This window comes from Callorhinchus milii, unplaced genomic scaffold (assembly GCF_018977255.1).
Source record: "Callorhinchus milii isolate IMCB2004 unplaced genomic scaffold, IMCB_Cmil_1.0 Scaffold2, whole genome shotgun sequence".
NCBI classification, from domain to species: Eukaryota; Metazoa; Chordata; class Chondrichthyes; order Chimaeriformes; family Callorhinchidae; genus Callorhinchus; species Callorhinchus milii.
This window is the reverse complement of record NW_024704743.1, coordinates 37,186,771-37,214,687: the sequence shown is the minus strand read 5'-3', so window position 1 is coordinate 37,214,687 and position 27,917 is coordinate 37,186,771. Positions and strand designations below refer to the sequence as shown.

The 27,917-nt window shown below is 42.8% G+C and overlaps 1 protein-coding gene across 1 annotated transcript; it reads right to left on the bottom strand.

The window, feature by feature from the left end:
* Window positions 1-1,203: 1,203 nt before the first annotated feature.
* Window positions 1,204-27,917, bottom strand: lars2 (leucyl-tRNA synthetase 2, mitochondrial; the record flags this gene model as incomplete). Its single annotated transcript, XM_042332169.1, is given in 14 exon segments — window positions 1,204-1,960; window positions 4,527-4,654; window positions 9,924-10,035; window positions 13,574-13,651; window positions 14,519-14,688; window positions 15,281-15,463; window positions 17,227-17,330; window positions 21,233-21,370; window positions 22,690-22,788; window positions 23,372-23,655; window positions 23,962-24,077; window positions 25,160-25,264; window positions 26,953-27,112; window positions 27,810-27,917. Coding segments are annotated over 14 exon segments (1,968 nt in total), but the record flags the coding sequence as incomplete, so codon positions are not given.

Genomic DNA, 27,917 nt, shown 5'->3' with positions numbered 1-27,917 from the left:
AAAGTGAATTATTTGCATATTTTATGGGCAAAACGTGGCAGCTATCTACAAAAGTCGTTGATCGAATGACCAAATATTGTTTTGGGGATTATTACTCCCAGAAAGCAATCCAGCAATCGACTAACAACCAGATTCCTATTTTTAGAACTAAGTAAACTTGCCTAAGGTTTTGTCCCGCACAATCCCAGTCTTATAGAAGTGAGTGCCCAGCCAGTTTGCCAACACGCCCTTGGGACGAGGCAAGAAAAGTCAGTCAAATCCTGTATACCTTCAAGACTTTTCAGATGCGTAATTGTTCCCGGATGTTAATGAGGAATGTGGTGCGTCAGTGAACTAATGCAAGTTATAACATTTTGGACCAAAAAGAGGACATGCTAAAAACAGACATCCTGCACACTCTTGTAGTCACATTGAACTGTTCTGGGATTTTCCAGAGAATGATGAGTGCAACTGCTTTTGAAACCGCATAAATATCACTTCCTGGGTCTCTGTAGGGAAGACAGCTGATCTTAGCTGGAGTGGCAATGAAGGAGGCACTGCACTTGGGTTTCAGCAGCCGAGTTAGGAAGCCAGGTTTCCTGTCTCTGATTGCTATCCAGCACTCCTACTGGAAGTGCACTTGTGGGAATTGAGTGAAGACACGATGAGTCTCACTGTGACACTCCCTCCTGGGTTGAACAATTGGGAGGATCTGGAACTCATATATTCTAAAATGATATTGCAATGCAGTGCTGGGGGTGTGCTGCATTGCTGGAGGCGCGATCCTTCATTTGAGAAGTTAAACTGAGGCCCTATCCACTTATTCTTTAAATTGTTCTTTAATGCTTGGGACATTAAAGATCCCAAGGCAATATTCGAAAAGTGAAGGGAGTTTTTCCCAGTGTCCTTGCCTTGAGGCTTGAACCCACAATTTCTGCCTCAGAGGGGAGAGAGCTACCAACTGAGCCAGGCTGACACCTATTGTTATTTGCTGCTATGTAACCCACATGTTACATACACACCACATTTCTGCCTTGTCATGGTTTTAATTAGTTTCAGTTTAAGCAAAAGATTTTGTTTACATGTTTACCCTCTCTGTTATGGGAAGGGCTTTCATGAGATTAAATTGCATCTTACATTATGTCTCCAATTTTATTTTTGATCAAACGTTAAGAGTTTCAGCTAAAATAACTTTTCTGACATTTCATTGGACTTGGAAGAATGTTTGACATGTTTGTAACATTTTATTAAATTAATATATAAAACATTAGGTGGCCGCAGGCCTAAAAATACACAATTTAATTCCACACAGCAATCTGCGATCTGTGATTGAAACACATTTTATTTATTTTCTTCCTTTGCATACTGTTTCCTCACCCACATCCCTACTCCAGTCTCTGAGGAAATAAGTATCATTGTCAATGCCTCTTCGCAACAGTCTGGCAGAAGGTTCACGTTTCTGTTGTCCTGCCTGGGCGGATGCCTCTTGCCCAATCCAGCTCTTAATCTCGTGCCAAGTGAGAAGAAGATATTATTGGGATGATATGGGACTAGCCTTGGAAGTCATGATCACATTGGCAGTTACAGTCCAAGCTTGGACTTGTATCTCAGTTTTCTATAACCTTCAATCACAAAGTGGAAGTATTCCAGTTCTCATGATTTTGTTACAGAAAACAATTTGATGCAGCAGGCAGCCAAATAAGATTCCCTGGATGATTCCCACATCATTTTACTGTGCAGCAAGGGTTCAAGTGTGTAATATTTTCAGCTGTTCAGCCAGTGTTTATCCAAATTTTCTTTATTGTTCATCTACTAGAAAATTGATGAGTGCTGTCCTGGGAGATAAGAAGACTTTCTTGATGGCGCGGCCCTGTAGCTGCCTGATGCCCAGCTCACTCTGCAGCACCAGCTCTCGCACTTGCTCGGCATCCACGGCCACCTGCTGGGGCATGCTGACCGAGCCGCAGACCTTGTTGTTGATCTGTTGATGATAGACGGGGAGAGAGCTGAGTGGCAGCACAACAGCTGAACAGGCATAGTTTTGTGGCTGAAACTTTCACACCTCATCATCGCACTAAAGCTTATACCAGGAATTCCCTGACCCACATTACACCAGAGAACTCTCAACTCCAAAGGAAATCTTTGATCACTGACTTTTTCCCTGAATGATTAGAGCTCTCCCTGCAGCACATCATCTTTCCCACATAGTTTCCTTCAGTCCTTTCCCAACAGAGCTCTGTTGAATGCCATTGTGTGTAGAGCTGCCAATGTGCATTGACTGCTCATTTACACAGAGCTGCTGACTTCTTTGACTCATGACTGGTCTACACCAGTTATAGCCAGTAGTACTCTGCAGGTCCCCAGAACCACGCAAGCTTCACTTTGGATCATCTGCATGATGGCATGTTGACAGCAATACAGAACTTAGATATCCAGCAACCGTGGGAATTCTAGGGTCACATCAGCTCTCATCCTCGAGCCCTGCTGCCAGTCCAGCTGCAAACGGTTACCTTATAGGCAATTTGAACCAAGAGCAACAGGTGGCTCTGTGACGAGCAACTGCATTTCTCAAGCAACAACTTCAGCAACTTTAACACAGGATACAATATTTTGAGGCCCTTAACTGGTCTAAATGTGATTCGGTCAAAACTTGCTATTGCAGGGCTACGTTAAGTCCTGGTATGATGATGTCTTTACACAACATAATTTGGTCCAGAGTTCAATCAATACCTAATTGACCTGAGGTTGAAACTTGATGGCATCATGGGGGTTGAAGGAATGATCATACTTTGTGTTCAGTGGTCTGTGTCTGATTCAGTTACTGCCACAGGGCAATGGCAGTTTCCAACAACACAAGTGCCATTTACCATGAAAAAGATTCTCCATGTCTCAGCATGTCAGCTTCACACCCACACCAAGGAATGTCAGCAGTGTTTCACATGGGCCGCATGTCAACCTTTTCAAGACTGGGGAGTTGGCATATATACCAACTGAATAACTCTAGCAAAGGAGATCTGTGAGCTGGTATACAATTGGGAAGATATCCGACTCTAATAACATTAAGGGCCTTATATTGGAAGGAAACAATGGAGGAAATACCTTGTACATGGAGCAGAATATCAGACCTGGCAGAATTTCCTTCGATGTGCTTATAAAAAGGGGGCGAGGGAGCGAGGAGAGAAAGTTACATGTGTCTTTCTCTTTGTTCCCTTCCCCATTTTTTATATATTTTTTATTTTCTCTTTCATCTCTGCATCAGGTTTTCCATGAAATATATTGTTTCTATTTTAATCACAGCTTCCAGCAGTGAGTGCCACATTCTCACCAGCCTCTGCGTTAAAAAAAAGTTATATTTGTGCCCTTCAATTTGGGCTCACTAACTAGCGTCCTATTAATGCCTACCATATTGAATCTTTGGGGGCAAAGTACAGTATGTGGTGTGATAACTATTACAATATTGGATATTTAGATGCTGGAATGTCCAAGTCTTCCCCTCCCTACCCCTCGGCTCTCACCCTCAGCTCGGGTGCCCGGGCAGCAGTGTCAAGCACTTTGTGATGTCCTCCCAATGTAAAAGGTGTTACATAAATATTAATTGTATTGTAATGTATTATACCTCCACCCCATCAAACATTGATCAAATTATTTTTGATTCTTTTGAACAAAGTTGGATAAGGATGGGGTTATAATACAATTACTAAAATATAGAATGTGGTGTCTGGTTTCTAAACACTTTTGGTCCTACTGACTGCCACATCCCAACATTTCATGGCAGTTTCTGGGAACAACAACTTGATTTGGGTTTCACTAAACTTGATTTTGTTTACGTAGCAGTAAGTTGGAACCCGGTTGTAGTCGATTGTTGGATCGTTTTTCTGGGGGTAATAATTCCTTCAAAAAATAATAATAAATTGGTCACTTCAATCCACAATTGTCTGTGGGACACTGCTGTGCACAATTGGTTGCTGCGTTATGCTCACAAAATCTACAGTCAATTCACTTTACAGTGTATTCTGTGAAGCTCTTTGAGATGCCTTGAAGATGTGATAAGGTGCTATATCAAATGCAAGGATTATTATTATTATTAACTCAACTTTAAATATGGAGGAAGGAAGAGAACTGTTATCCAGGGCAGGTATCAACTTGGACAGACAACTCCAGGAGTGGAATGACCCTCACTATAATAATGATAACGCTTCTCTAATCAGGTGTGAAGTATTGATAGTTGATTGCGTTGGTTAATCTACACAGAGAGTTATGAGCCTACCTCACCAGTAATGTGGAAACATAAGAAGTGACGTAATCCACAAGATAGTTATGGTAACCTTGTGCAGAGATTAATACTGTATCACATGCATACTGCCAGTTGTAACATTCTCTATAACTCTTGGCCATGACCTGGCAGTTGAATGTCATTAGAGTGAGAATCATCTGACATATAGGGAGTAAACTGGCTGGCTGTACTCCTGAGAATATTCTAAAGGTATTTTCTATTCATACAGCCTTGATTTATCACCACTTTATAAACCAGTTTTGACAGCTCTTACCCTGATCGTCATTTCCACAGTGTCTGGCTGCTGCAGGTACTCTCTGTCCACATTTGGCCAATGCTGAAACAACACGTCTGTGTCCCACTGATAGCCAACACCAAGTTTGTTCGGGACGCTGGACAGACCTGGAACAGAAAAACATTTGGATTTGTGCAGCAGTAATAAGCTAAAAAGGATGTTTTTCCCAAAATACTCAAGAGTGGAAAGTCTTGAAGAAATAAAGTCAACACATCAGGAGAGGGGAAGCAGTTAGTGGGGGGGAAAATAGCTGAAAATAAGTGCAACAATTTTGATAAGAAGCATCAACTGTGGTCTTTGTGGCACCACCAGCAGCATTTCCTTCTGGTATCTAGCCAAAGTCCTCTCGAAGGTTCAGCAAATCCTCCTTTACATAATAAATAATAATCCTTGCTTTTGATATAGCGACTTCAAGACGTCTCAGAGCTCTTCACAGAAAATATTGTAAATTTAATTGACTGTATATTTTGTGGGCGAAACGCAGCAGCTGTGGATTGAGTGACTAAATTATTATTATTTTTTGAAGGGATTATTACCCCCATAAAAGCGATCCGCCAATCGACTAACAACCGGGTTCCTACTTACTGCTAGGTGAACAGAGGCTTGTGGAGTAAGGAAACTTGCCCAACATTCACCCTGCCGGAAATCAAACCCAGGACTCTCACTGAACACCGTTGTTCAGTTACAATGGTTCAGTTGCTTGTTATCCTAAAGGCACAGCTGCCCACTTGGCTCACTTTCTTCTCTAACTCTAACCTGAATGATATTGGCAAAGACCTTCCCTCGATTGTTGCAATTTACTCTACCCTCTCAGACTTGTGTGCAGTATAAACACAGGCATGGACTGGTTTGATCGCGTGGCATGTTTCTATGCTGTACATTCTTGGTAAATCATTGCCACTATTCAGTATTAAGATCACCATGTGTGTTGGTATTGATATGTCCTCCCTACTGTCCTTAAGCAATGTGTCTCTGCACCTGTCCCTTTACCATCACTCAGATTCTCCTGTTCTGATTCCCCATCAACTTCATGAAATTTATTGATGTTCAAAGGTGTACCTCAATGCACACTCTGGGGTCCCCAAGCCTTGGCTCTTGCCAACCTGCGCCTAATACGTTCCAGAGTTAGGTAAGCAGGATGTGTCCCTCCAGGGAGAGAGTGTGTATTCCATTCCAATAATCTATCTCTGTGATTTCCATGTGTAGGTGAGATGCATGGAATTCTCAGCTTGGATACTCTTAAGCATGGTGATGGGTTTGCACATGTGTCAGACACTCGGCTGACTGAAACAAATGACTTATTGTCTACAACACAGAAGTAGATTTGGCTGAGTGAGTATAATAAAGTGGGTTATCAGAGGCATGCAGCCAGGTTTGCAATAATAGAAAGGGGTTGTTTGGCAGATGCTTTTGCACAAAAGACGGGTTTTTTTTTGAACACGCTCACAGGATGAACAAAGAAGGCAGATTCCAAACAGTGATTTTGTGTAAATTTCGTTTGGGATGAAATAATGCCACAGGAAGAAAACAAGTGACTTTGTTTTCTTGTTGCTTCATGTCAGGATATCAATTTAGTAGCAAGAGTCACTGCAGTCTTTCAAACTCAGAGCTTCAGGAAGGAACTGAGTTTCCTTATCCTGCTAATGTTAATGAAATCCCAAATATGCCTCAGAATAACAATCAAACATGAGAGACATTGGGGTAGCACAAGCAATGAAGGATGTGTACAGTAAGATTAGGAAGCACATTCAATGGATTTCAGTGTGCAAAGCTGCTGGGAAAGGCTGAAAATACTAAGGGTTAGGATAAGGTAAGCGTGCCAGAAATGTCTTTAAAAGCATCAATTAGGTTCAAACAAAAGTGCAAAGTGAACTGATTTTACCAAAAGAAAGAGTTGGAACATCAGCTGTTAAATCGCTGTTCCCTGATTCACCACGATACAAAATGGAGCAAAAATAGAACAAAAATGTCTTAAAATGCTCAAGACGTTTGGAACCCAAGGTTAACAGAAAGGGTCATTGGAGCAGTTAGTAACACTTTAGATGATACTTAGAGCTAGTTCTGTCCCCTCCTATAACTGTCCCCTCTGCATCGGCCTACAAAATGTCTGCTCCCTCTCCAAAACATTCACCATGCAAGGTCTCATTGTTGATGAAAACACTGAAACTTGGATCACTCCAGGCGACACCTTCCCCCTGATAAAGGCCACACCAACTGGTTACACCTTCCATCATACCCCACGACCTAACCGCTGTGGTGGCAGTGAGGCTCTCGTGTCCCGGTCCCCGCTCGGCCTATCCCCTTACTCCTCTGGAACCTTCCCCTCCTTTGAGCACCTTATCCTTTATCACCCCTCCAACCTATCCCTCAAAATTCTCCTTATCTATCGCCGCCCCCCCCAAGCCCTATCCCACCTTCATCCCAACTTTCCACCCTCCTATCTTCCCTCTCCCTTTGCTCTAAACAGCTCCTCATCCTAGGCAACTTCAACCTTCACTTCACCCCCTCCTGCTCTACCTTGTTGACTTCTCCTCCCTTATCTCCTTCCTCAACCTCTCCCTCTACATCCACTCCACCACCCACGTCTGCGGTCATCCCCTCGACGTGGTGATCACTCGGGGTCTCACTGTTTCGGACCTCATCATCATCGACAAAACTATCTTGGACCATGACTTAATCTCTCTCAACTCCTCAATCCCTCTTCCCACCGCCACCCAAACCACCTCCATCTCCTACCGCCCCTGGAAAAAAATCTCCTCCCCCACCCCACCAGCTGCCTTGGAGTCATCTGAACTCCTTCTCCTCTGGGCTTCCTCCTGCAATGACCTATCCTCCTCAGCCACTCTTCTCCACAGCTCCCTCTCTTCCACTCTCGATTCCCTTGCTCGCCTCTCTTCCCGAACTGTCTCCTATTCACGTACGTCACCATGGAACACCAGCCAACTCCACTCCTTTAAAGCACAGGTGCATGCCGCTGAACGCATCTGGCTTAAATCAAACTTAACGGTCCATCGGCAAATCTGGCTGGACCTTATCAAATCGTACAGCTCTGCCCTCGCCTCCACTAAATCGTCGTTCTACTCCAAGACAATCTTGGATACCAAGGACAACACCAGGCAACTCTTCTCCATCACCAACCTATCACCAACTACTAAAAGTCAGTAGATGCTTATTGTTGAGAATGAAGAACCCTATAGTTTTGAGCTATGCCATTTGTCAGGACAGTCTATACAACGCAAATGTGATATTAGACACAGAAATCATAAAAGGAATGCGGGGCTACTAATGAAACAAATAAGGCATTTTAGTTTTGTGATGATTTTATAAACATAACTAAGTATTTCTACTCTTTTGCCGTACCTTCACTATAGCATCTTTAGAAGTGGTGCATTGATTTTTTTTACCTAATAGATGGTCTTGAAACTAAAGCCACCAATAGAATCTTACTTACTCCCCAATGTGTTTTTCGGTAGCACAATCAACTTCGTCAGCAGTTTTGGGAACCAGGACTTGTTTTTATAATATAAGCTAGTGGCACTTCAATAGGTGCACAATAGGATAACCTGGTTCCAACTATATAATGATAAGCCTGGCAAGAGATCAGATCAACAGAAAGGAAATGCCGCAATTTTTTTTAAAAACAATTTTGTGGGCCTTGGGTAACAAATAACTAAATGTTTGGTGCTGTTGAACTATAAGTATAGATTCTTATCAGTTTGTTTAGTAACTTTTAACTATATATATTGGTTCTTTGATGATTTCCAGGAGCAATGTTGCACAGTGAATTGCTATTTACGTTTTCAGCAGCGATGATTTGTTTTCAGATAAACAAACAACTCAGCAGGTTGGGTGGCTTAGAATATTGACTCAACACAACTGTTCTGGCTCTCATTGCTTTACTTTGATCCCAGATTACAATAAAGAGAAGAAATGGCAGAGCGGAATGGGGAAGGGGAGGATGATTTGCAATAGCTTGTGCTTTATTACAAACATCTTAAAAGTGACTTAAGCTTCTTTAAAACAAGTGTCATTGCGAGATTATATCCAACTGCAACCATAGAGAAAATCGGTGCAACAAAAGCTATGTAGTGCTGGGAAGAAATGTTTGAAGTTATTTATATGTGGTACACTGCACGAATAGCTCAATTTAGTAATGACTAATTTTAGGTCTTGACATGTTAAAGAGAGATGAAGCTCTTCTGGGCGTCTAAACACAATCTCCTCATTCCATCCGCTTAAATCTTATTTCCTAATCACGCCCTGGCCTGAACCGGCAGTGAAGGACATGGCTATCCTGAAACAAGCACTGAAGTCTGGATTAGAAAATATCTATTTGCTTTGCTAAAGAAGAAGGAAAGCCTGGACGTAAATACAGTTAATATCTGTACAGCAACTCCTTTTATTAGTAAGCAAAATTCTACAGTCCCTTCGTTCATTCTCCCCCACAACATTTATACTTACAATATGAATCACCCCTCCTCTCCCCACTTTAAAGTCTGCTTTAAGAATCACCTCCTTGACTACACTTTCAGTTATTTTCCCACTTCTCCCCTCATCAATGCGCAAACTGAGTTTAAATCCACCGTGACAGACTGTATAAAAGTCTACCAGTGGGCGGCACTCCACAAAATAACTTGCATCATTATTATAATAATAATCCTTGCATTTGGTATAGCACCTTATCAAGCCATCAAAACATCTCAAAGCTCTTCACAGGATTTACAGTGTTAATATGTTAATTCTCACACCGTTGATAAACATAATGAAACAGTCGATATCTAAAGACTGCTCTGAGAATGTGACCACCCCCCATCCCAACAACAACAGTTGGGCTGGAAGTGGAGCATGACCACTGGTTGTGTCAGTTTGTGAGATACTAATTCAACTCAATTAAATAAAACAAAGATCTGAGCTTAGTATAGCACTCCAAATGCCACACAATAACTCACCAAGTTCCCACCTTCGGGAAAGGAGTGGTAAGAGGACATAAAATATGTTTTTAAAATAAAACATTGCTGTCCTTCTTTAATAAAAAAAGTATATTTTATTGGTTTTCACTGCACCTATATTGCAGACACCAGGTGACATCTGTTCTTCTTGACTGAACGCAGGTCTGCACATTTCCACTGACCCTGCTCACAGTGTTATTGAGAGGGTTAATAGCATCATCCTCCTCAAAGCACTGGATGGGGAGAGTCACTCAATTGATCTGGTCCTATTAGAATCAGCAGTTTTCCAGTTTAGCTCAGGATAGATGGGATTGAAACCAAAATTCCTATGCTTTTCATAAACATGATTTCTTAAATATTCCATTCATAAGTACAGCAGTTGTTCCTTTTCTTAAAGAGGTAAAATAAACAATTGCTCTCCTTTTACCTTTCCACAACTCTGATGCCAGAAAGGGAGCCATTGGAGCCGTCATAATGCACAAAGTGGCCAGAGCATCTTCGTATTCAGTGCTGTGCAGGATCACTTTAGGAGAGGCGTGCTGGAGGAAAGAGGGGGGAGATAGAATTACTGGATAATTCCACAGATAATCTTCCAATGAAATGGTCACCTCCTCCCTTCCCCCGGCTCGGCGTCAGGCTCCGCCACTGTTAAGCGCTCTGAGACGCCGCCCCGCTTGAAGGCCGCTACATAAATTTAAGTTGTTGTTGATGAAAAAGCAACATAAGATCTGCTGAAGGAAGCAATCACAACCAACAACTGCACATTTCTAACAAACCTTCCATTTTTCAAGTCCCCCTCTCTGGGTTTTTTGATGACAATATGCTTCTCAGGCGCTGACAGCATCAGCATCCAAGGCTGCACTCTTCACCTCTCAAAACCAGTCGGGAACCTCGGCGTTCTGTTCGACCCTGAGCTGTCCTTTCTTCCCCATAACAGCGCCACAACTGGCACCACCTTCCATCACCTCCAGAATGTCGCCAGACTACGGCACTACCTCACCCCTCACACTGCTGAAACTCTGGTCCAGGCCTTCATCACCTCAAGGCTGGACTATGGGAACTCTCTCCTCGCCGGCCTTCCCGCCACCTCCCTCCACAAGCTGCAGGTCATTCAGAACTCTGCAGCTCGTGTACTGTCCCGCACCAGGCTTCGGGACCACATCACTCCCACCCTCGCTCGCCTCCACTGGCTCCCCATCCCCCAGAGGATCGAATTCAAGATCCTCATCCTCACCTACAAGACCATGCACGGCCTTGCTCCCTCCTACCTCTCCGACCTACTATCCCCCTACCTACCTGCCCGTACCCTCCGTTCCTCTGGCTCCGGTCTGCTCCACGTCCCCCGCCCCAACCGCCCTACCATCGGTGGTTGGGCCTTCAGCCTCTCAGCCCCGAGGCTCTGGAACTCCATCCCCCAGTGCCTTCGCCGCTTCCTCCCTTTCCTCCTTCAAGGCCGGTCTCAAGACCTTTCTCTTTGACCGTGCCTTCAGCTCCCCTCTCGACTCTCTTCCCACTCCTCGCTCCCTCCCTTCCCTCCCCTCACCCTGACCATTTCCCCCCTGCTCGGGTCCTGACCCAACTGTACAGCACCTTGGGACGTCCTCCCGACGTGAAAGGCGTTCAATGAATGGAATCTTGTTGTTGTTGTTGTTGTTGTTGAAAGAAAAATGTTTGTTAATTCCCTCACCAAGTTACATCCGGATCGGGTGTGTTTATCCTGCCAGATGTGAAGGAATATTGCTTGGACAAATAAAAGGAAGAAACTTCAATCCAAATGAGAGCTTAACACTCTCTGAGGCGATTTTTTTTTGGATACCGAATGATAAGTGGTTGCTAGGGTGAGGTGCAGGAAGGTGGCTGCTAACCCTACATGAAACAGGTCTACCCAGGATTTTGAAATAATTCTGGAAGTTTATCTCTGGAATTGAAGGAGTTTTCGAGAGAAAAGAGGAACTGGGCTTAGTCTGAGCGTTTTTCACGTCTTCTTGACGTCCCAAAGCGCTTCACAGAATATACTGTAAAGTAAATTGACTGTATAGTTGTGAGCAAACGCGGCAGCCAATTGCGCACAGCAGTGTCCCACAAACAGTCGTGGATTGAAAATGACCAATTTATTATTGTTTTTTTGGTTTTTGGAGGGATTATTATTAGGCTCTGTGTGGAGTAAGGAAACTTGCCCAAGGTTTCCTGCCTGGAATTGAACTCAGGTCTCTCACTTGCAAAGCGAGTGCTCTAACCATTGAGCTACAGGACTCCACAATGGGAGTAATGTGCAATTTCTGCTGTGCAAGTCCCCCCAATTCAATTTTGGACTACATTTGAGCTGCTGATGCCTGTGAGCGGTATGGCTAACCAGAGGCAATTCTCTGTGCAATGGATGGGGCCATGGGACTGAATGATGGTAAGCTCGCTCCAGAACTGCCCTGCAGGAGACAGAGCGGAGCTCATGCATGTGACTGGGAAACAGTGACTCACTCTCCCACTGAGAGCGGGGTACACCCTGGCAACAAATCAACACAGCTCGGGCTAGGCGAAAACTGTCAAAAGGAAAAGGGGATAAAGGATCATCGCAAGTCAACAGTTCCAAATAAATAAACAAATAAATAGTTCCTGAAGTTAATAATACATTTGAAATTTGACATTTTCTCATTGAGATCGTGAGAAATAATAGACAAGTTGAATTCACAAAAACCCTGTGAGAGTTAGTGTACTTATTTTGCCTGGGGGAAAATTTTTTGGATGAACAATATTCTTCAGGGGGCTCTTCTGATGTAAGCCAACTCAACTGATTTAAAGGCATATAAGGAGAGATCTGGGTTAACTGTATCCTTTCAAGGAGGTCACCAGGTGTTTTTTATATAAGTAGCACAACGAACAGCCAACAACTGCTGTGTATCTGAGGCTCAACTGCTGTGTATTGCTTTAAGGAAGGGATTCTCAGTGTACCAGAGAGACCGAATAAAGTGCTTCTTCTGGTTTCTGTTTTTTGTTCAAAGGCCTGCTCTTTCCTCCTGAGAGAAGAGGTATGTGCTGACAATTGCCATGTATGCAGATGGAATTTAAGCATTCTCGCCACACGCCATGGTGAAGAATGCCCTGATTTTTTTTTGCAGAGGATGAAGCCAAGCTCAGAAGAGGCCAATGTCTTTCCTGTTACTGTAAACAGTATTCATTTTGCAACACATTGCTCAGTTGACCACAGAGAGAATTCTTGCAGCTGCTGTGACCATATTTTACACCGGTTGAAACCTTCTAGATTTGGGATCTATTTTCACAAAGCATTCACAGTATCCCAATGGCGTGTTTTGGGGGTGAACTTTTAAAAGGTCAGAAGGGAGCAAGAAACATTTAGGACTCGCTGTTTCAAATTAAATTTCAATTTAAAATGAATGTCGCTTTATGCCTGAGTATTTTATACTTCAATTCTTTCCCTATTTCGGGTCTCCCGCACCAAGGACACCACGGGCGTGCATTTAAGTTGCTCCCAAATATAGTATGTGCTGGTGCAATTATGAAGAGATGCAAGAGAGTGCCCCGGGGAGACATACCTTCAGATCTTCTACCACGCTTGTCTTTCACTTGTGAATGGGAACAGGAAGCATCATTCATTTTATACTTACCATTTCTAATCGTATTGCTCAGGAACTGTGGAGTGCTCCCACTTGCACAACTAAACACACATAACACAGCTCCACTTAATGGGCATCTTTTTTTAAAAAACCTTATTGAGGAGTCAGTTGCACAACCTGACTGTCCAAGACTTTTCATCACTCCAATTTATCCTACAGCAAAGATGAGCTCAGGAATTGGGCTGCGATGAAATTCCATATCAGGCTGGTCAACTCCAATTTAACCCCAATGAATCTTTGCAAATGCAAGCTACAAACTTGCCATATCAGCAAATCAACATGGTTACGATCACAAGAGCATTAAAAATCTACGTTTAAAGTCTCATTCTGACCTTAACAGTGCAGCGCTTGATGAATGTTCCACAAATACCCTGCCCGTCTGGACTACAGTTGGAATCCGTCACTGACCTCGCACTTTGTGGCCCCAGATTTCAGGAACTGCACTTACTGAGAGTATGTTTGTGAGGCCCATTAACCGGGAGATTACAGCATTCAACAGGAAATCCTCACTCATGTAGGTGGTTACCTAAACACATTTCAGCAAGCAGGGAAACAAAACCAATAACAATTAGTTGGATACTAGAACAGCCAAAACTGAACCTGTGCTGATATACAATACAATTTAAAATGCGCCTTTCACATCAGGCAGACACCTAAAAGCACGCCCCCTGGAGTCCTGTTGTGTAGTGGTTAGCACCCTCACCTTGCAAGCGAGAGGACCTGGGTTCGATTCCAGGTGGGGCGAAATCTTAGGTAAGTGTCCTTCCTCCACACACAACTATTTACCTAGCAGTAAGTAGGAATCTGTTTTTTAGATGGATTGATGGATCACTTTCCAGAGTTAATAATCTCTTCCAAAAAATCGGTCACTCAATCCACGATTGTTTATGGAACACTACTGTACGCAATTGCCTGCTGCGTTTTATCCATAAAATACATAGTCAATCCACTTTACAATATATTCTGTGAAAGCTTATGATTATCCTTGCATTTGACATAGCTCCTTATTGTGTCAACAATGCAATAAAGCGCTGTATCAAATGGAAGGATTATTATGTTATGATTGCATATCTTCAAATGTTCTGCACATAGGCTACACAGTTAGCAATTACCTGGATAGGGCTTTGAGACACTAAAGGCACCATTATCAAGTGCAAAGATTATTATTACTATAATTGTGCCTCCTTGTATAATTTACAAGATGGTATAAAGTTTGTTCGAACAGTTATGCTTCATCCATTTTAAAAGAATGCACTTTTTGAGGAGAATGGGGACGATTCTCAAGAGTAGTTTTGTGACAAGAGATAACAATTATGGGAGGGCATTCAATTACATTTTATTCCCACTATTTACAAGGCTCATTGCCCACACCCAAGACACCACAAACACTCACCTCAGACACAGCGTAGTTTTTGCTCTGCCAGATTTTTTTTGCTTCTGCTTTTTCCTTCTTGTTGAGAAGGTCAGGACAGGGCACTGTCCCTGTGAGCCGAGCATCGATCAACTTGGTGACCAGTGACCACACTCGGCCCTGCCACCTCAATACACCAGCAATGGCATCCGCTGGGTTCAAAGTGAAACACACAGTAAGCTCATCACAAACCACAATGAAACAAAAGATAAATGGTCACTCATAAAGTCGTTTTACGAGCCTTAACTATAGTCAATGATTTTATTGCTCAGAAGTGAAGCATCATTTTTATAGGTAAAAAAATCTGGAGGGATGCAACCTGATTACCTAATTCCAGAGATTATTAAACATAGTTTGGAAAGACCCAAGATTTGGGGACCCCACCGTGTGCATTGGGGTACTGCTGGAGTTTAACTAGCTAAAACCACATAGCGTGTCATTGATAGCACTGTCTGGGAACCTTCCCACTGGTTGTCCAGCTAGGACCACCCTACACGTTAAAGCTCTGCCTTGCTGGGTTAAAAAGAGCTGAGTGGAAAGAAATCCTGCTTCCAGTGAAATGGTCTGTCACTCCAAATCCTGCCGATGAGCCAGGCTGGCTGGTCTGTTAACAGAAGTGCCCTGGAGTACTGCGGAGCTACCTGGCTCAGGAACCGGACTATTGAGACCGCCAAAGAATATTAACATTCCGTTGCCAAGCATATCACCTTGGAACCAGCTCACCAAGGGAACCCCCTTACTTACTTTTAACGTCCCACAAAATGTCCTGTTCAGGAGGAGCAGCGTATAGAACATAGAGGCGAGCAGTATCAATCCCATACTGCTGTGCTACCTCTTCTGGGTCAAGACCATTGTGCTTAGATTTGCTCATCTTTTCCCAGGTGACCTGGAGTTTCTCGGAGGTAGTTGCATGGACAGGATCAAGCCCTTGAACAAACAAAGAAAAACAAATGCAAATTGAACACATTTGTACTTTTTCTAAGATTCTGGGGGTGATTCTGAATTGGTGGGTACATTTAACAAGCCTGGCAGATCAGGAAGCATTTTTTCACACAAAGGGTAGAGGAAATCTGGAACTCTCTCCTCCAACGGGCTGTGGATGCTGAATCCATTCAAATTTTTAAGACTGAGGTGGATAGATTTTTATTAGGTAAGCGTGTCAAGGGATATGGGGCAAAGGCAGGTATTTGGAGTTGAGGTATAAATCAGCCATGATTTAACAGAATGGCGGAACAGGCTCGAGGGGCTGAATGGCCTTCTCCTGTTCATATGTTCCTAGGTCTATGAGCTTCCTTTCATGTCGAAAGAACGTCCCAAGGTGCTGGACAGTCAAGGATTTGCAGCAGTAACCAAGGCAAACAAATGACCAAATCAGCTGAGCTCAGATTCCCACTGCTTAAGATGTGCAGTGCTCTGATCAGGCTGCTCCTGGAGTACTGCTTAGCAGTCTGGCCACCCACAACACAGAATGCTAACCCTATGTCCACTTCTAGTTATTATGTAGAGAAATACTTCTTGGTGTATGTCCTAAATTTGCCCTTCACATCCCTGAACCTGTGCTCTCTTTTCCCGTTACTGTGATGAAACAGAAAATACTTTGCCGGGCTTCCTTTTTCTATTTCAATAAGCATTTTGTACATCTTTGTTAACATGCGTTTTTTTTGAGACTGAATAGCTCTATATTATCTAGTCAGCCCTGATGGTTTATGCTCTAACACTGAGGATCAGTTCCATTGTTCTACTCTGCCCTTGCCTCCTGGGCCTTAAAGTTCTCCAAATGACACATTGAGATCCTTTAATCACATAGTGTAATACTCAGGCCAGCTCTGGACTGCTACCAGCTATTGACTAAGTTGCCAACTCATCACGCTCCCAGGAAAGGCGAGGCACTTTCCTACGGGGAGCAAAACCCTGGCTCACGACTGTGGTTGAGTGCAGCACGTCTCTGTAATAATACAAGTACTGTACAGTACAGGCTGGTACATGTATTTCATTGCTCAATTTTAGGAGAAATTCAGTACATGTTTTAGACGTAGAAATGCCATTTGCAGTCGGTCTTTCAGCCTATTTGGAGGTTAGAGTGCCTGCCTCGCAAGCGAGAGGACCTGGATTTGAATCCCAGGCGGAGCAAAACCTTAGACAAATTTCCTTATTCCACATGCTTCTGTTTACCTAGCAGTAAGTAGGAACCCGGTTGTTAGTCGATTGGCGGATCACTTTCCAGGGGTAATAAAAAAAACAAATTGATCACTCAATCCACGACTGTTTGAAGGACACTACTGTGCGCAATTGGCTTCCGCGTTTCGCCTACAAAATATACAATCAAATCACTTTACAGTATATAATCTCAGAAGCGTTTTGAGCTGTCTCAATGATGTGATAAGACGCTAAAAAAAATGCAAGGATTATTATTATTATTCTTTATTATTATCTGCCCCAACACTCTGGAACTCCATACCGGAGTTCCTCCAAAGTGCTGCTTCCTTTAAGATCTGTCTCAATCTTATCTCTTGGACTATGCCTTCTGTCATCTTTCCTGTCCCCACCCCCAGCTCAGGTACCACGTCAGGACTGTCAGGTGCTTTGGAGGTCTTCCCGACGTGAAAGGCGCTATATAAATGTGAATTTGTGTTGTGTTATATCAAGATCCTCCATTATTGACCTTTCACTTGGTTTCAATGAGCGCTTACCACTGAAACATACGTCTTCTTTCTTCACATATTGGCCAGTTGATGGAAGTCGAAACGTCTGCCCCTTGATGAGGCCGTGCACCAGAAGTTTACGGAAAGGTTCCCTAAACAAAGTACGAAGTAGAGGGAGTACAGATTATACCAACTGCAACAATGGCCAAATGGTCAATTTATCCACAATATAATTTGAACATAATATGCTCCAAAGATAAAGTGAGACTGCCCTGACTCAAATATAATTTAATAATAATCCTTGCATTTGATATAGCGCTTTTCACATCTTCCAGACGTCTCAAAGCACTTCACAGAATATATTGTAAAGTGAATTGACTGTATATTTTGTGGCCGGAATACGGCAGCCAATTGTGCACAGCAGTGTCCCACAAACAAACGTGGATTGAGTGACCAAATTATTATTGTTTTTTTTTGGAAGGATTATTATCCCCGGAAAAGTGATCCGCCAATGGATTCACACCAGCTTCCTACTTACTACTAGGTAGAGTAAAGAAACTTGCCCAACATTTCATCCTGTCAGGAGTAGAACCCAGGTTTCTCACTTGCGAGGCGAGTGCTGTAACTACTGAGCCACAGGAGTCCAATTTGATGGTACTGTGCATTACAAAGTGTTGTGGAAAGTCCAGAAATTCAAAACAAGTTGAGAATTTTCCTTGAATACAATGTAAATTATTCTTTGAATACAATCTAAATTCCTCCTTGAATACAATCAAGAAAGGTACCAGAGGTTACTTTATAATTCCATTGCCTGTTCAATTGTACCTAATTCTAATTACACAAAAACAGACTTGTGGGGGAGATATGACTAAGTATAATTACAATGGCGGTTCTGGAATTTTGGGGCGCTGGCTATTTTCAGTGCCGTAAAATGCCGGTCAATGCCAGCACCAACAATTATAACGGTTTGTATCCTGTGAGCAGAAGATAGCTGGCGGGATTCAAACTGAGTGAAAGTGGATAGCCCTGGCTGCCTGCCTGCCTGCCTGGCCACTGAAGGCCAGCAAGCACGGTGAGGCAAGGGCGTGCGGTAGGAGCGTGGGTGTTGGGAGTCCGCAGAAATCTTTTAAAAATGTCTATTTCGGGCCCGGTCCGGCTAGGTACAAATTCCGGTTACCCGCGGGATATAGTGTATATGTGGAGACTTGAATACTTGGAATGATTATTGTTTTTGCTGAAAAGAGATGGTTAACCAGAGGGGAATGTAGGAAGAAATCCAAACATGAATGGTATACGATACCAAATGTAAGGATTATTATTATTATATTATAATAATAAATCTAATACTTTCTAAATTATGAATTATTTGATAGTCTATTTTTACTGCTAGGCGAGGCAGTAACAGGAAGGCATAAATTTGATTAATCCCTGAGAGGAAAAAAATATTTTTTTAAATTTCCCCCTCAGAGGGTTGAATGTGATAAAAATGTGGACTCATTTATCACAAATAAGCTGAGTCCACAACAGCACTTAAAAGGGAATTGGATGAATACTTGAAATTGTGCAAAACCAAGAGGAATTAGAGCAGAAAACTCCAGAGGACAAGTAGCCCCAACACATGGCCAATAACATTACCTGGTTCCGCCAATACCTCTCCCTCCAGGCTGTCAGGACTCCCATCCACACTTTCATCCAGTCTTAACTACTCTCACGTCCTGCTTGCCTGACTCCACTACTCTTCCCTAATCAAAATATTCATTGAGCTTTTTGCCCACAAAACATACAGTCAATCCACTTTACAGTGTATCCTGTGAAGCGCTTTGAGTCGTCTCAATGACGCGATAAGGCGTTATATCAAATACAAGGATTATTATTATTACTCTGGATGCAGAATGAGCTCTGCAGCCCGTGTCCTCGACCGCACCAGCCTCTGCAAGCCCATCACCTCCATCCTTGCTTGGCTTCATTGGTTCCCCATCCCTCAGCCGATCGAATTTAAGATCCTCGTTCTCAATTTTAAATCCTTCCATGGTCTCACTCCACCCTACCTCCACGACCTCCTTCAACCCTACCAACCAGGTTACTCTCTTCTCTCAGCAAATCTGCTTTCTGTCCCCCAGTCTACCCAACCCACCATCGGCAGGCAGACTTTCAGCCATTCTGTCCTGCTCTCTGGAAAAACCATCCTAGAATCCCTCTGATTCCCTCCCTGCAAGGCACATCTCAAGGAATAGTTCTTTGACCGAGAAGTTGGTGATCTTTCCCCTCCTCACCCCGACTCCTACCCCCAGTTCACGTCCCAGCAGTGTAAATGATCTCCCGATGTGAAAGGCGCTACAGTATAAAAATGTAAATTCTATTGTGATAAACCAATTGGTTTCTTTCTGTGCTGTGAACTTTCTATAGTTCTAATGTGTTGCCACCTTCAGCAGAGGACAGTCAAGTAAGGGGAGAAAATCAAAAGGAAAGTTGAAGCATTTTACTTTAATATCGATGCGAAAGGTCAGCAAACCCTTCCTGGTTAAATGGAACTCGAATCAGGGAATGACTTGCAAACTGACCATGAAGGACACATTACAAGCTCTGCTCAGGTTTACTGTATAAATGAAAAGTGCACTAATATCACACGGGGAAAAGCACAGTTCAAACAATGAGTTAGTAGAATGCACAGAATTCTTCCAGGTGTCAACAATGTTACAGTAATATTAATAATAATTATCCTTAGATTTTATATAGAGCCTTATCATGTCGTTGAGACGTCTCAAAGCGCTTCACAGAATATACTGTAAAGTGAGTTGACTGTATATTTTGTATATCAGATCTTAGAGATAGTTGATTTTCAATAAAGAATGTCAAGGAATCTAGACTGAATAATAACACTGGCCAACGATTAACAGTTTGTCTCATAGTTTTTCCTATGGGAGCCACTTTTCCCCAAAGCTTTAAGATGACTGTTTTTTTCCCCTTAATGGTTGCAAGTTGCTACTTTCAACTTTTGGTGGCTTTTTTAAAAAAAAGTGAAACGCTTGAAACCCGCCCCACCTGCAAGTTTCCGGTCCGGGACCTGAACTGGCTCCCAACCAAAAGCAGCCTCAGACTCTGAAACTACTCTCTGAGCATGTGTTGAGCCTTATCCTCTGCTGAAGTCAGCAGTTTTCCACAACACAACCCAAGTTGCTCTGGATGAAGTGGAAAGACAAAGTTGGTGTCTCTTAATATTGTTCTGCACAATTCTTGAACCTGTGCTTTCATGTCCTGCCATTTTGGTGTATTTGAAAGCTCGTTTCTGGGTTAACTTTCTCTATCTCATTGAGCATTTTATAATAATAATCCTTACAATAATAATCCTTGTATTTGATATAGCGCCTTATCACGTTGTATATTTTGTGGGCAAAGCACAGTAGCCAATTGCGCACAGCGTTGTCCCACAAACAATAGTGGATTGAGTAACCAATTTTTTTCAAATGGAGAGATTATTACCCCCAGAAAGCAATCCGCCAATCAATTAACAACTGGGTTCCTACTTACTGCTGGGTAAACAGAGGCGTGTGGAGTAAGGAAACTTGCCTAGTTTCGCCCTGCCCGGGAAAAATCTTGTATACTTTAATGGGAATGGGTAAAGGCTCGTGTGAAGTATAAAGTATGACTAGTTGGGTCAAATGGCCTATTTTGTTGCTGCCCATTCTACTTAATTTTATGTAATAAACTGCTAGAACAGTTCCTCCTATTTCAAAGCAAGTATTTATACAGCTCGTGTGTCCTCTAGGGGCACATGACTAGCACTGCAGTAGGTAATGAAAATATGTACCTTGTTTTTGAACTCTGACCAGCAAAATATATCACACACAAAAAGGAAATCCAACACAATCCAAAGATGCTTTAAACTTCATTAAAATAAAGACTTCATTAAAATAAAATATTTCATTAAAATAACAACATGGAAATAGGCACTACAGTCTAACCTCTGATTTCCTATGAGGTTTGAGTACTTTATCACAATCCTAGTATTATAATCCTGTTTCCCCAAAGCCTTTATGTGAAGAATTGGACTTGCCTGTATTTGACCATGTTCTGATCATTACAGAAGTGACTAATAAATCTTGCGTAATACAGATGCATGACAGCGTGCTCTTTCCCTCCGACGTAGAGATCCACAGGCATCCAGTGGTCAGCCAGTGCCTTGTCAAAGGGTCTTCAAAACAAACATTTAAACAGCTTAATAGCCATCCTCCCTACCAGTGTACCACCAGCAATAACAACAAATTATTTTTATACAGTGCCTTTCATGTTGGGAGGATGTCCCAATACACGCTATCCCCTTCCCCTCAGAACTAGTACACCAGTACACTAGTCTCCCCGAAGTTTCCCGAAACCATAAAACAAGGCAAGCAGCGACTGTGATAGCTACTGGAAATGTATACTCTTATACTGAAGATAATTCACAACTGAAGAATTGAAAAAACTGATGCCACACAAAGTTCTGCCATGAAATGTAGGTCTTCATTATTGGGGTAAGATTTTTCCCAGCATGAGGTGTAGCAACTATAACACTCAGCCTAGAAGGAAAGTTGAAGAAATTACATTTATTTTCTTTCCACAGATTATATTTCTTTGCCTACCATTCCTCCAGGGCTCACTCTATTTGAGAGGCATGGCAGACTACAGAGGAAAGCTCCAACTACACTACCTGTTGAGCTGATAAAAACATGCACATTTGGCTTTTAAAGGTATTTAATATTCAAGGCACGGTTGTGGAGCTCACTACTTATGAAACAAAAACTAGGAAGTGCCTGACTTCAGCTTGTACCTCTTGTATCAATGGCATATTGAGAAGATCCTATGATTGTGTGTATTGGACCGCCACCGCAGAGGGAATTTAATATGTCAGGAGTGGAGCGCCAATAGAATTGGTGCAATTTGAGACTATGTACTGCAGATTTAAGGTTGCCAAAATTCTATCGTGAGATTGCCACAGCACTGTGGAGAAAATTCAATAAGAAGCAATGCATCAAACTCACCACATGAGGGCCCTACGTCCCCAGAATAGAACCTTAAATACCCAACTATATGAACCAAAGGTTGATACAGCTTTGGACCAGGAAGGTGTTCAGCTGGTAAGATTTTCTGCATTGTGTCTCGCAGACCATGCAGCAGGTTGGAGCACATCAGCCATATAAAGGTAGATGACGGTTTATGCCAGCATATCCCTTGCAACACTGAGTTTCCAATCTCTGCTCTTTCATAGCTAGGAAGCATCAAGCAGAGGCTGGGAACTTTCCAATGGAAAAGGGAAGGTCCCACCCACGAGCGCCCCTTAGTGGAGACCACAGAAACCAAGATCAGCCACTTTCCTGCAGCTGATGAACAGTGGGGGCGAGGGAAAGAAACAAAAACAAATTACATTTGTATAGCGCCTTTGACGTCGGGAGGACATCACAAGCTGCTGAAATAACTTTTTTATCCCAAAACAAAGCAGAAAAGTGATAAAAGCACAGATGATCATCAACTCACTCCTGCGTATTATGCGGGTCAGTGTATCTGTAGTAATACCAGGCTGAATCCACAAACGTGTCCATGGTGTCTGTCTCTCTTTGAGCAGGGCCTTTGCATCTGTGCAGGAGGAGGCAAGTTACACATTACAGACTGCAAACATCCAACAGTCCTGAATGCATCAAAGTCGATCATTAAAAACAAAGTTAGTAATAAATTCCAATCGCCATTTTATAAGCGACAGTTTAATTTAACAACAGTTGGTGACAAACAGATGATTTCCAAATTGAATCCACTGCACTTCGCTTTCCCTCCCCATTGCATATGACTGGTTAATAACTGGTTAGCTAGTTACAAACCAGTCATATTCAATATAATATACAGTCAATTCACTTTACAGTCTATTCTGTGAAGCGCTTTGAGACATCGAGAAGATGTGAAAAGCGCTATATCAAATGCAAGGATTATTATTATTATTATTAATATCTGCTCAACTACAAAATAAAGTGTACAAATCTACACTTTATAGTAAAATTTATGTGGAGCATTGAGAAGTCCACCAACAAAAGTCATATAGCAAATGCAATGATTATTATTATTGATTACTATTATATCCTGGCACTCATTTAAAGCTACCCTGTTTTTCACCAGTGGAAGTGCTGCAAAGTTGATTGAGTAGTTTGGGAACAGGGACATTACTTACTTAGGACACGTACAGTTGAACCACTCAGACACCGTAGTCAGTGGAGAAACTCCCTTTGCCACAAAGGCCTGCACCTTGGGTAAGAGCACAGGCAGGTCTTGGTAAGGCACTGGTACATCACCACACGCCTGGCAGTGGATGATGGGGATAGGGGTGCCCCAGTATCTCTGTCGAGAAATCAACCAGTCACGTATTTTACAGCTTGTGAGATGGCCACCGATTGCATTTCTCCTTGCCCGCTCCAAGATAGCCTGAGTTGCAGACTGTCGATCAAGACCCGTGAACTGAAAAGGTAAAGAGCCCTGGTTATTATTGCAATGAAGATTGTTTATAATCTCCCACACACACACATACAGACATACACTTCTTTTTTCTTCTACTGTGGTACAGTTCAAAAGGCAGCTAGTCACAGCAGAGCCTGATCCCGTCAGTCTGATCAAACTTCTGGGCCAGAAAGCCTCAGAAAATACTCCAGAATCCAGCAGGGAAGAAAGGAGGACAGAATTTGAGGGTGTTGGCCAAAAGCACAGTTGAAGAGAAACACCAGCTTTAAACCCCCAAAACACAGTCGCAAGCCCCCAGTCACTGACCTCCCCAGAATTCTGCAGTCTCTCGGAACCATCAGGCAGGACGTGAAAAACCTCCAAACCCTCGAGACCCAGCTTGTTAGCAACGGCTGCGTCATCTGGACTTGCACTGGGAATACCTTCATTTACAAAAGAACCACAAACACATTACAGCAATTACACCTGTGTGTTCAAACCATTATTTTTGAACGGGTAACAGGGGTCTGATTTGCATTATTGCCAAGATGGCTTTGTTTATAAGGAATCCAATAGCTTTGTTTATAAGGAATCCAACAGTGCAAATGAGATCCATCCATCCGATAACAAAGCACGTCACGCCAACTCTCTGGAACTCCTCTCTGGGTAAGTCCACTTCTGAGTATCTACTTCTAAGTATATATCCCCCTGCTTGACACCTGAGCAAAGATAGAGGTCTGCGTGAGATGCTTTTTTTTGGTGAGTCTTGACATCCAGATACCCAACACCACGCTTGAAAATAGTGTTCCACATACGTGTGCCACCTACACATGGGAATTTCCCTGGGTCTGGAATGGAATGTGCAGTCTAGTCTCTCCCTGTGAGAAGCACTTGCAAACTGCTCTCACTTGAGGCGGGAAGGCTTGGAGTGCATTGTATGGGGTAGGAATGAAGCAAGTAGAATTATATTATAAAAATGGGAAGAACAGTTTACATACAGTGGAAGCCGATTTAGCTGGATGTCGGTTCACTCCAGACATCGGGTAAATCAGGCTAAACACTCGACCCCGATTAATTTGTATTGTTACTAGTTTTAAATATGCCGGTTTATCCGGACAAAATACCGCCTTGGTTGTTGCCGCTTCTGCGTCAACTCACTCACCACGAGCGGCTCTGGGATGGAGATGGGAGGAGTCAAATTGATTGACTGACAAGCCTGGAGCCGCTTGTGATAAGTGGAGCCCATCCATTCACGAGCAGCTGCAGTCACCTGAGAGCCGTCAATTGGTCCCCTTCCCATTCAATGGGAGGGAGGAGGAGCCGCTGCCACTCTTCTCCTGGGCGGGAAGAGGTAAGGAAACTTTAGTTAACCTTGGGCAAAATGGGCAGCTCCGGTATGTCCGGCTTAAGCGGCTTCCACTGGACAACCAAATTCATGGCACAGATCTATAGACATTTGTAGATTTTCAGAACTCAAGTCAGTGTAACCTGGTACTAGCCAGGACTCTGAGTGCCAAAGGCTTACCTATGACTGTATCTAAGTAACCATCAAACTCTTTCTTGGCTGAAATGACCACAGGAATCTCCTGATCATTTAATAAGTTCACAGCTGTCACTGGCATTAGGCAATCTGGAAGACACGCAGACAATGAATCCCATATTTAACAGTTTAAATGTATAGATGTTAATACAAAGTCACTCGAGAGTTTAAGAGTCAAATATTAAAACTCATTAAAATGGGCTTCTAACGCAACTACAGAACTGAGGCAAATAAATTATTTATAGCAGAAGAGACTGGAACACTGATTATGATCCAAGAATAAACTAAGGATGGGGGTTGTGGGGAGAGGTAAAGGCGCCTTGTTGGCAGATCAACATTTGCTGGAGTACCATATTTCCACTGCAACTTTCAAATACATTCAAAACAATTTTCGTTGCATGTGCCACTACATTAAGACGGTCTGAAGGTGCCATTTCTGAAATTAAATTGAAATATACAAGAGAAATACTTCATGTGCAATACTTTGTTACAATTTTGGGTTTGGGTAGGATGGACAGAAGAGAAAGCCAACAAAGTCAGTTGATATTTTTTGCTTCCCTTTCCCTAACATTGGCACACAACCAGTTACCAAGCCTCTCCCAACACAAGCCTGATCTCTGAAGTTTAAGCAATTTTGTGGGTCAATCTTTTCTGAGTAACAACTCAATTGAGACTCAACAAACACATTTCATATATAGCCTTCACAACTGGCAGGAAGGATACCTCCAGCCTATCAGTCTGTTTTCAATCTGAATCCAGACACCAAAGAAAAATAAAATGAAAACCTTGCTTAACGTTCATGAGCCAGTGCAATAGTACTGCAAGAGCAAAAGGTTTACTTGACCTGACCAGCTACAGGTCCTTTCTTTTAGAACCATTTTACAGCAAGAGAAATGTTATTTTGTAATCAATTCTTCTGCATATTATTCAGCAATAAAGATTAACAAAACTAACATGCTTCCCATTGATCAATTAGATAGTGGTAAATCCCATTGTTAAGTGCCTCTCTGGAGTGCAGTCCACTTTTAATTGTGGGTGCCCTGCGGACGTTCTGCACGAGGCACACATATTAAAAACACAGTTTTCTAAACAATCTGCATCCCCTCCACTCCACGATCGGCAGCTGTGCTTTTAGACACTATGCCCTGAATCTCTGGAACTCTGCCTCAATCCCTCTGTCTTGCCCACCTCTCTGCCTGTATTCAAATCACACCTGAAGACTTTCCTCTTCAATCGCACTATTCAGTCACCAAGACACTACCCATGTGTTAAGCACCTCAGGACACTACCCATGTGTTAAGCACCTCAGGACACTACCCATGTGTTAAACACCTCAGGACACTACCCATGTGTTAAGCACCTCAGGACACTACCCATGTGTTAAACACCCCAGGACACTACCTATGTGAAGGCCACTATACAAATGCAAGCTGTTGTTGGTGTATCTGTGGTTGCTGGGAAAACTCTCAGCACGGAACTGCTCGTTTCCCGTGTTAATAAATGGCCATCTTCTAGGTCGTCAGTTCACCATCACCTCCGGCACCTTGCTCATGTACAGGATGTGACATCAGCTATCTTCACATGACGTTCACATGTGCACCATTCCATCAGGAGTAACCAAAAGAGATCAGGAGACCGGCTGATTTCACCCATCCCTGGCCCAGGAATGCTGGAGGCAGCTGCAGTGCCTCCTGCTCTCACCTGGCTAAAGCACAAACTGGGGACAGGCACTGTTCTGAATTACTTAAGTTTAAAAACAAATAGCCTCACACCCTTACCTGTATCAGACACCAAATACTTCTGAAGAAAGTCCTTCAAGTGACTGTTGCCGTGCAGCAGCCTGTGACTAGGCAGGATGGTAAGATGGGACGCACCGTAAATGGCCTCTGGGGTGAAGCAGTACGCAGGCAGTTTCTCACCAACGAACCTCCCGTTGACCTAGTACAGGATGGATCAGCTGAGTAAAGTCTACCAAAAAGAACAGATACCCATTGTGGTGTCACAACGTACTGACTGCTTAAAGCACCGCATTTGGACACCTGCACAGCTACTTCAGTGTTTACAATCTGATCGAAGAGCTATGCCACTTTCTGCTGTGCTTTTTAAAAATGAAACAAAATACCTTAAAATTCACAGCTCCTTTTGCAATGCAGGGAGTTTTGTACCACTCGTTTTCAAATAGCCAGCGAGGATGATCAAATAGTTATTTTTAGAACTTGTTTTCTGAATTGAAATTTGGAAAGGAAAGGCACTCTGTAGTCTAAGACCGTAGTACATAAACACGTGCATTGGTTATAGAGGAACTGATGGATGAAACATGGTTACATTGAGTACATGAAAACCCAAATACTGTAACTTGTAAACTAAGCTGTGAGAGTTGAGCACATAAGGCCTTGGCGTTGCAATTATTAGGCTTCCCAAGAACATGCTGAACACCTCCAAGTCTGAAAAATGAACGAGAGAGTCCAGTGACGTTTCTAATGGAACAGTGACACATAATGCTGAAAAATCCCCACACTTTCAACACTAGCCTTAAATATTAATATAGAGTTTTATATACATTTTAATAGAGTTCAGGTAGCTCTGGTTGAATCAACAAATGAAAGTTAACTATCAAATGGCCATAAAGTCTTACTTTCAATTCAAAATCGAAGTAGCATCCAGTACAATCTCCTATCCAGTTTGCTTGCATTCCCTTAACCCCATACCATTCAGGGAGGTCAGCCAAACCATCCAACAAGGA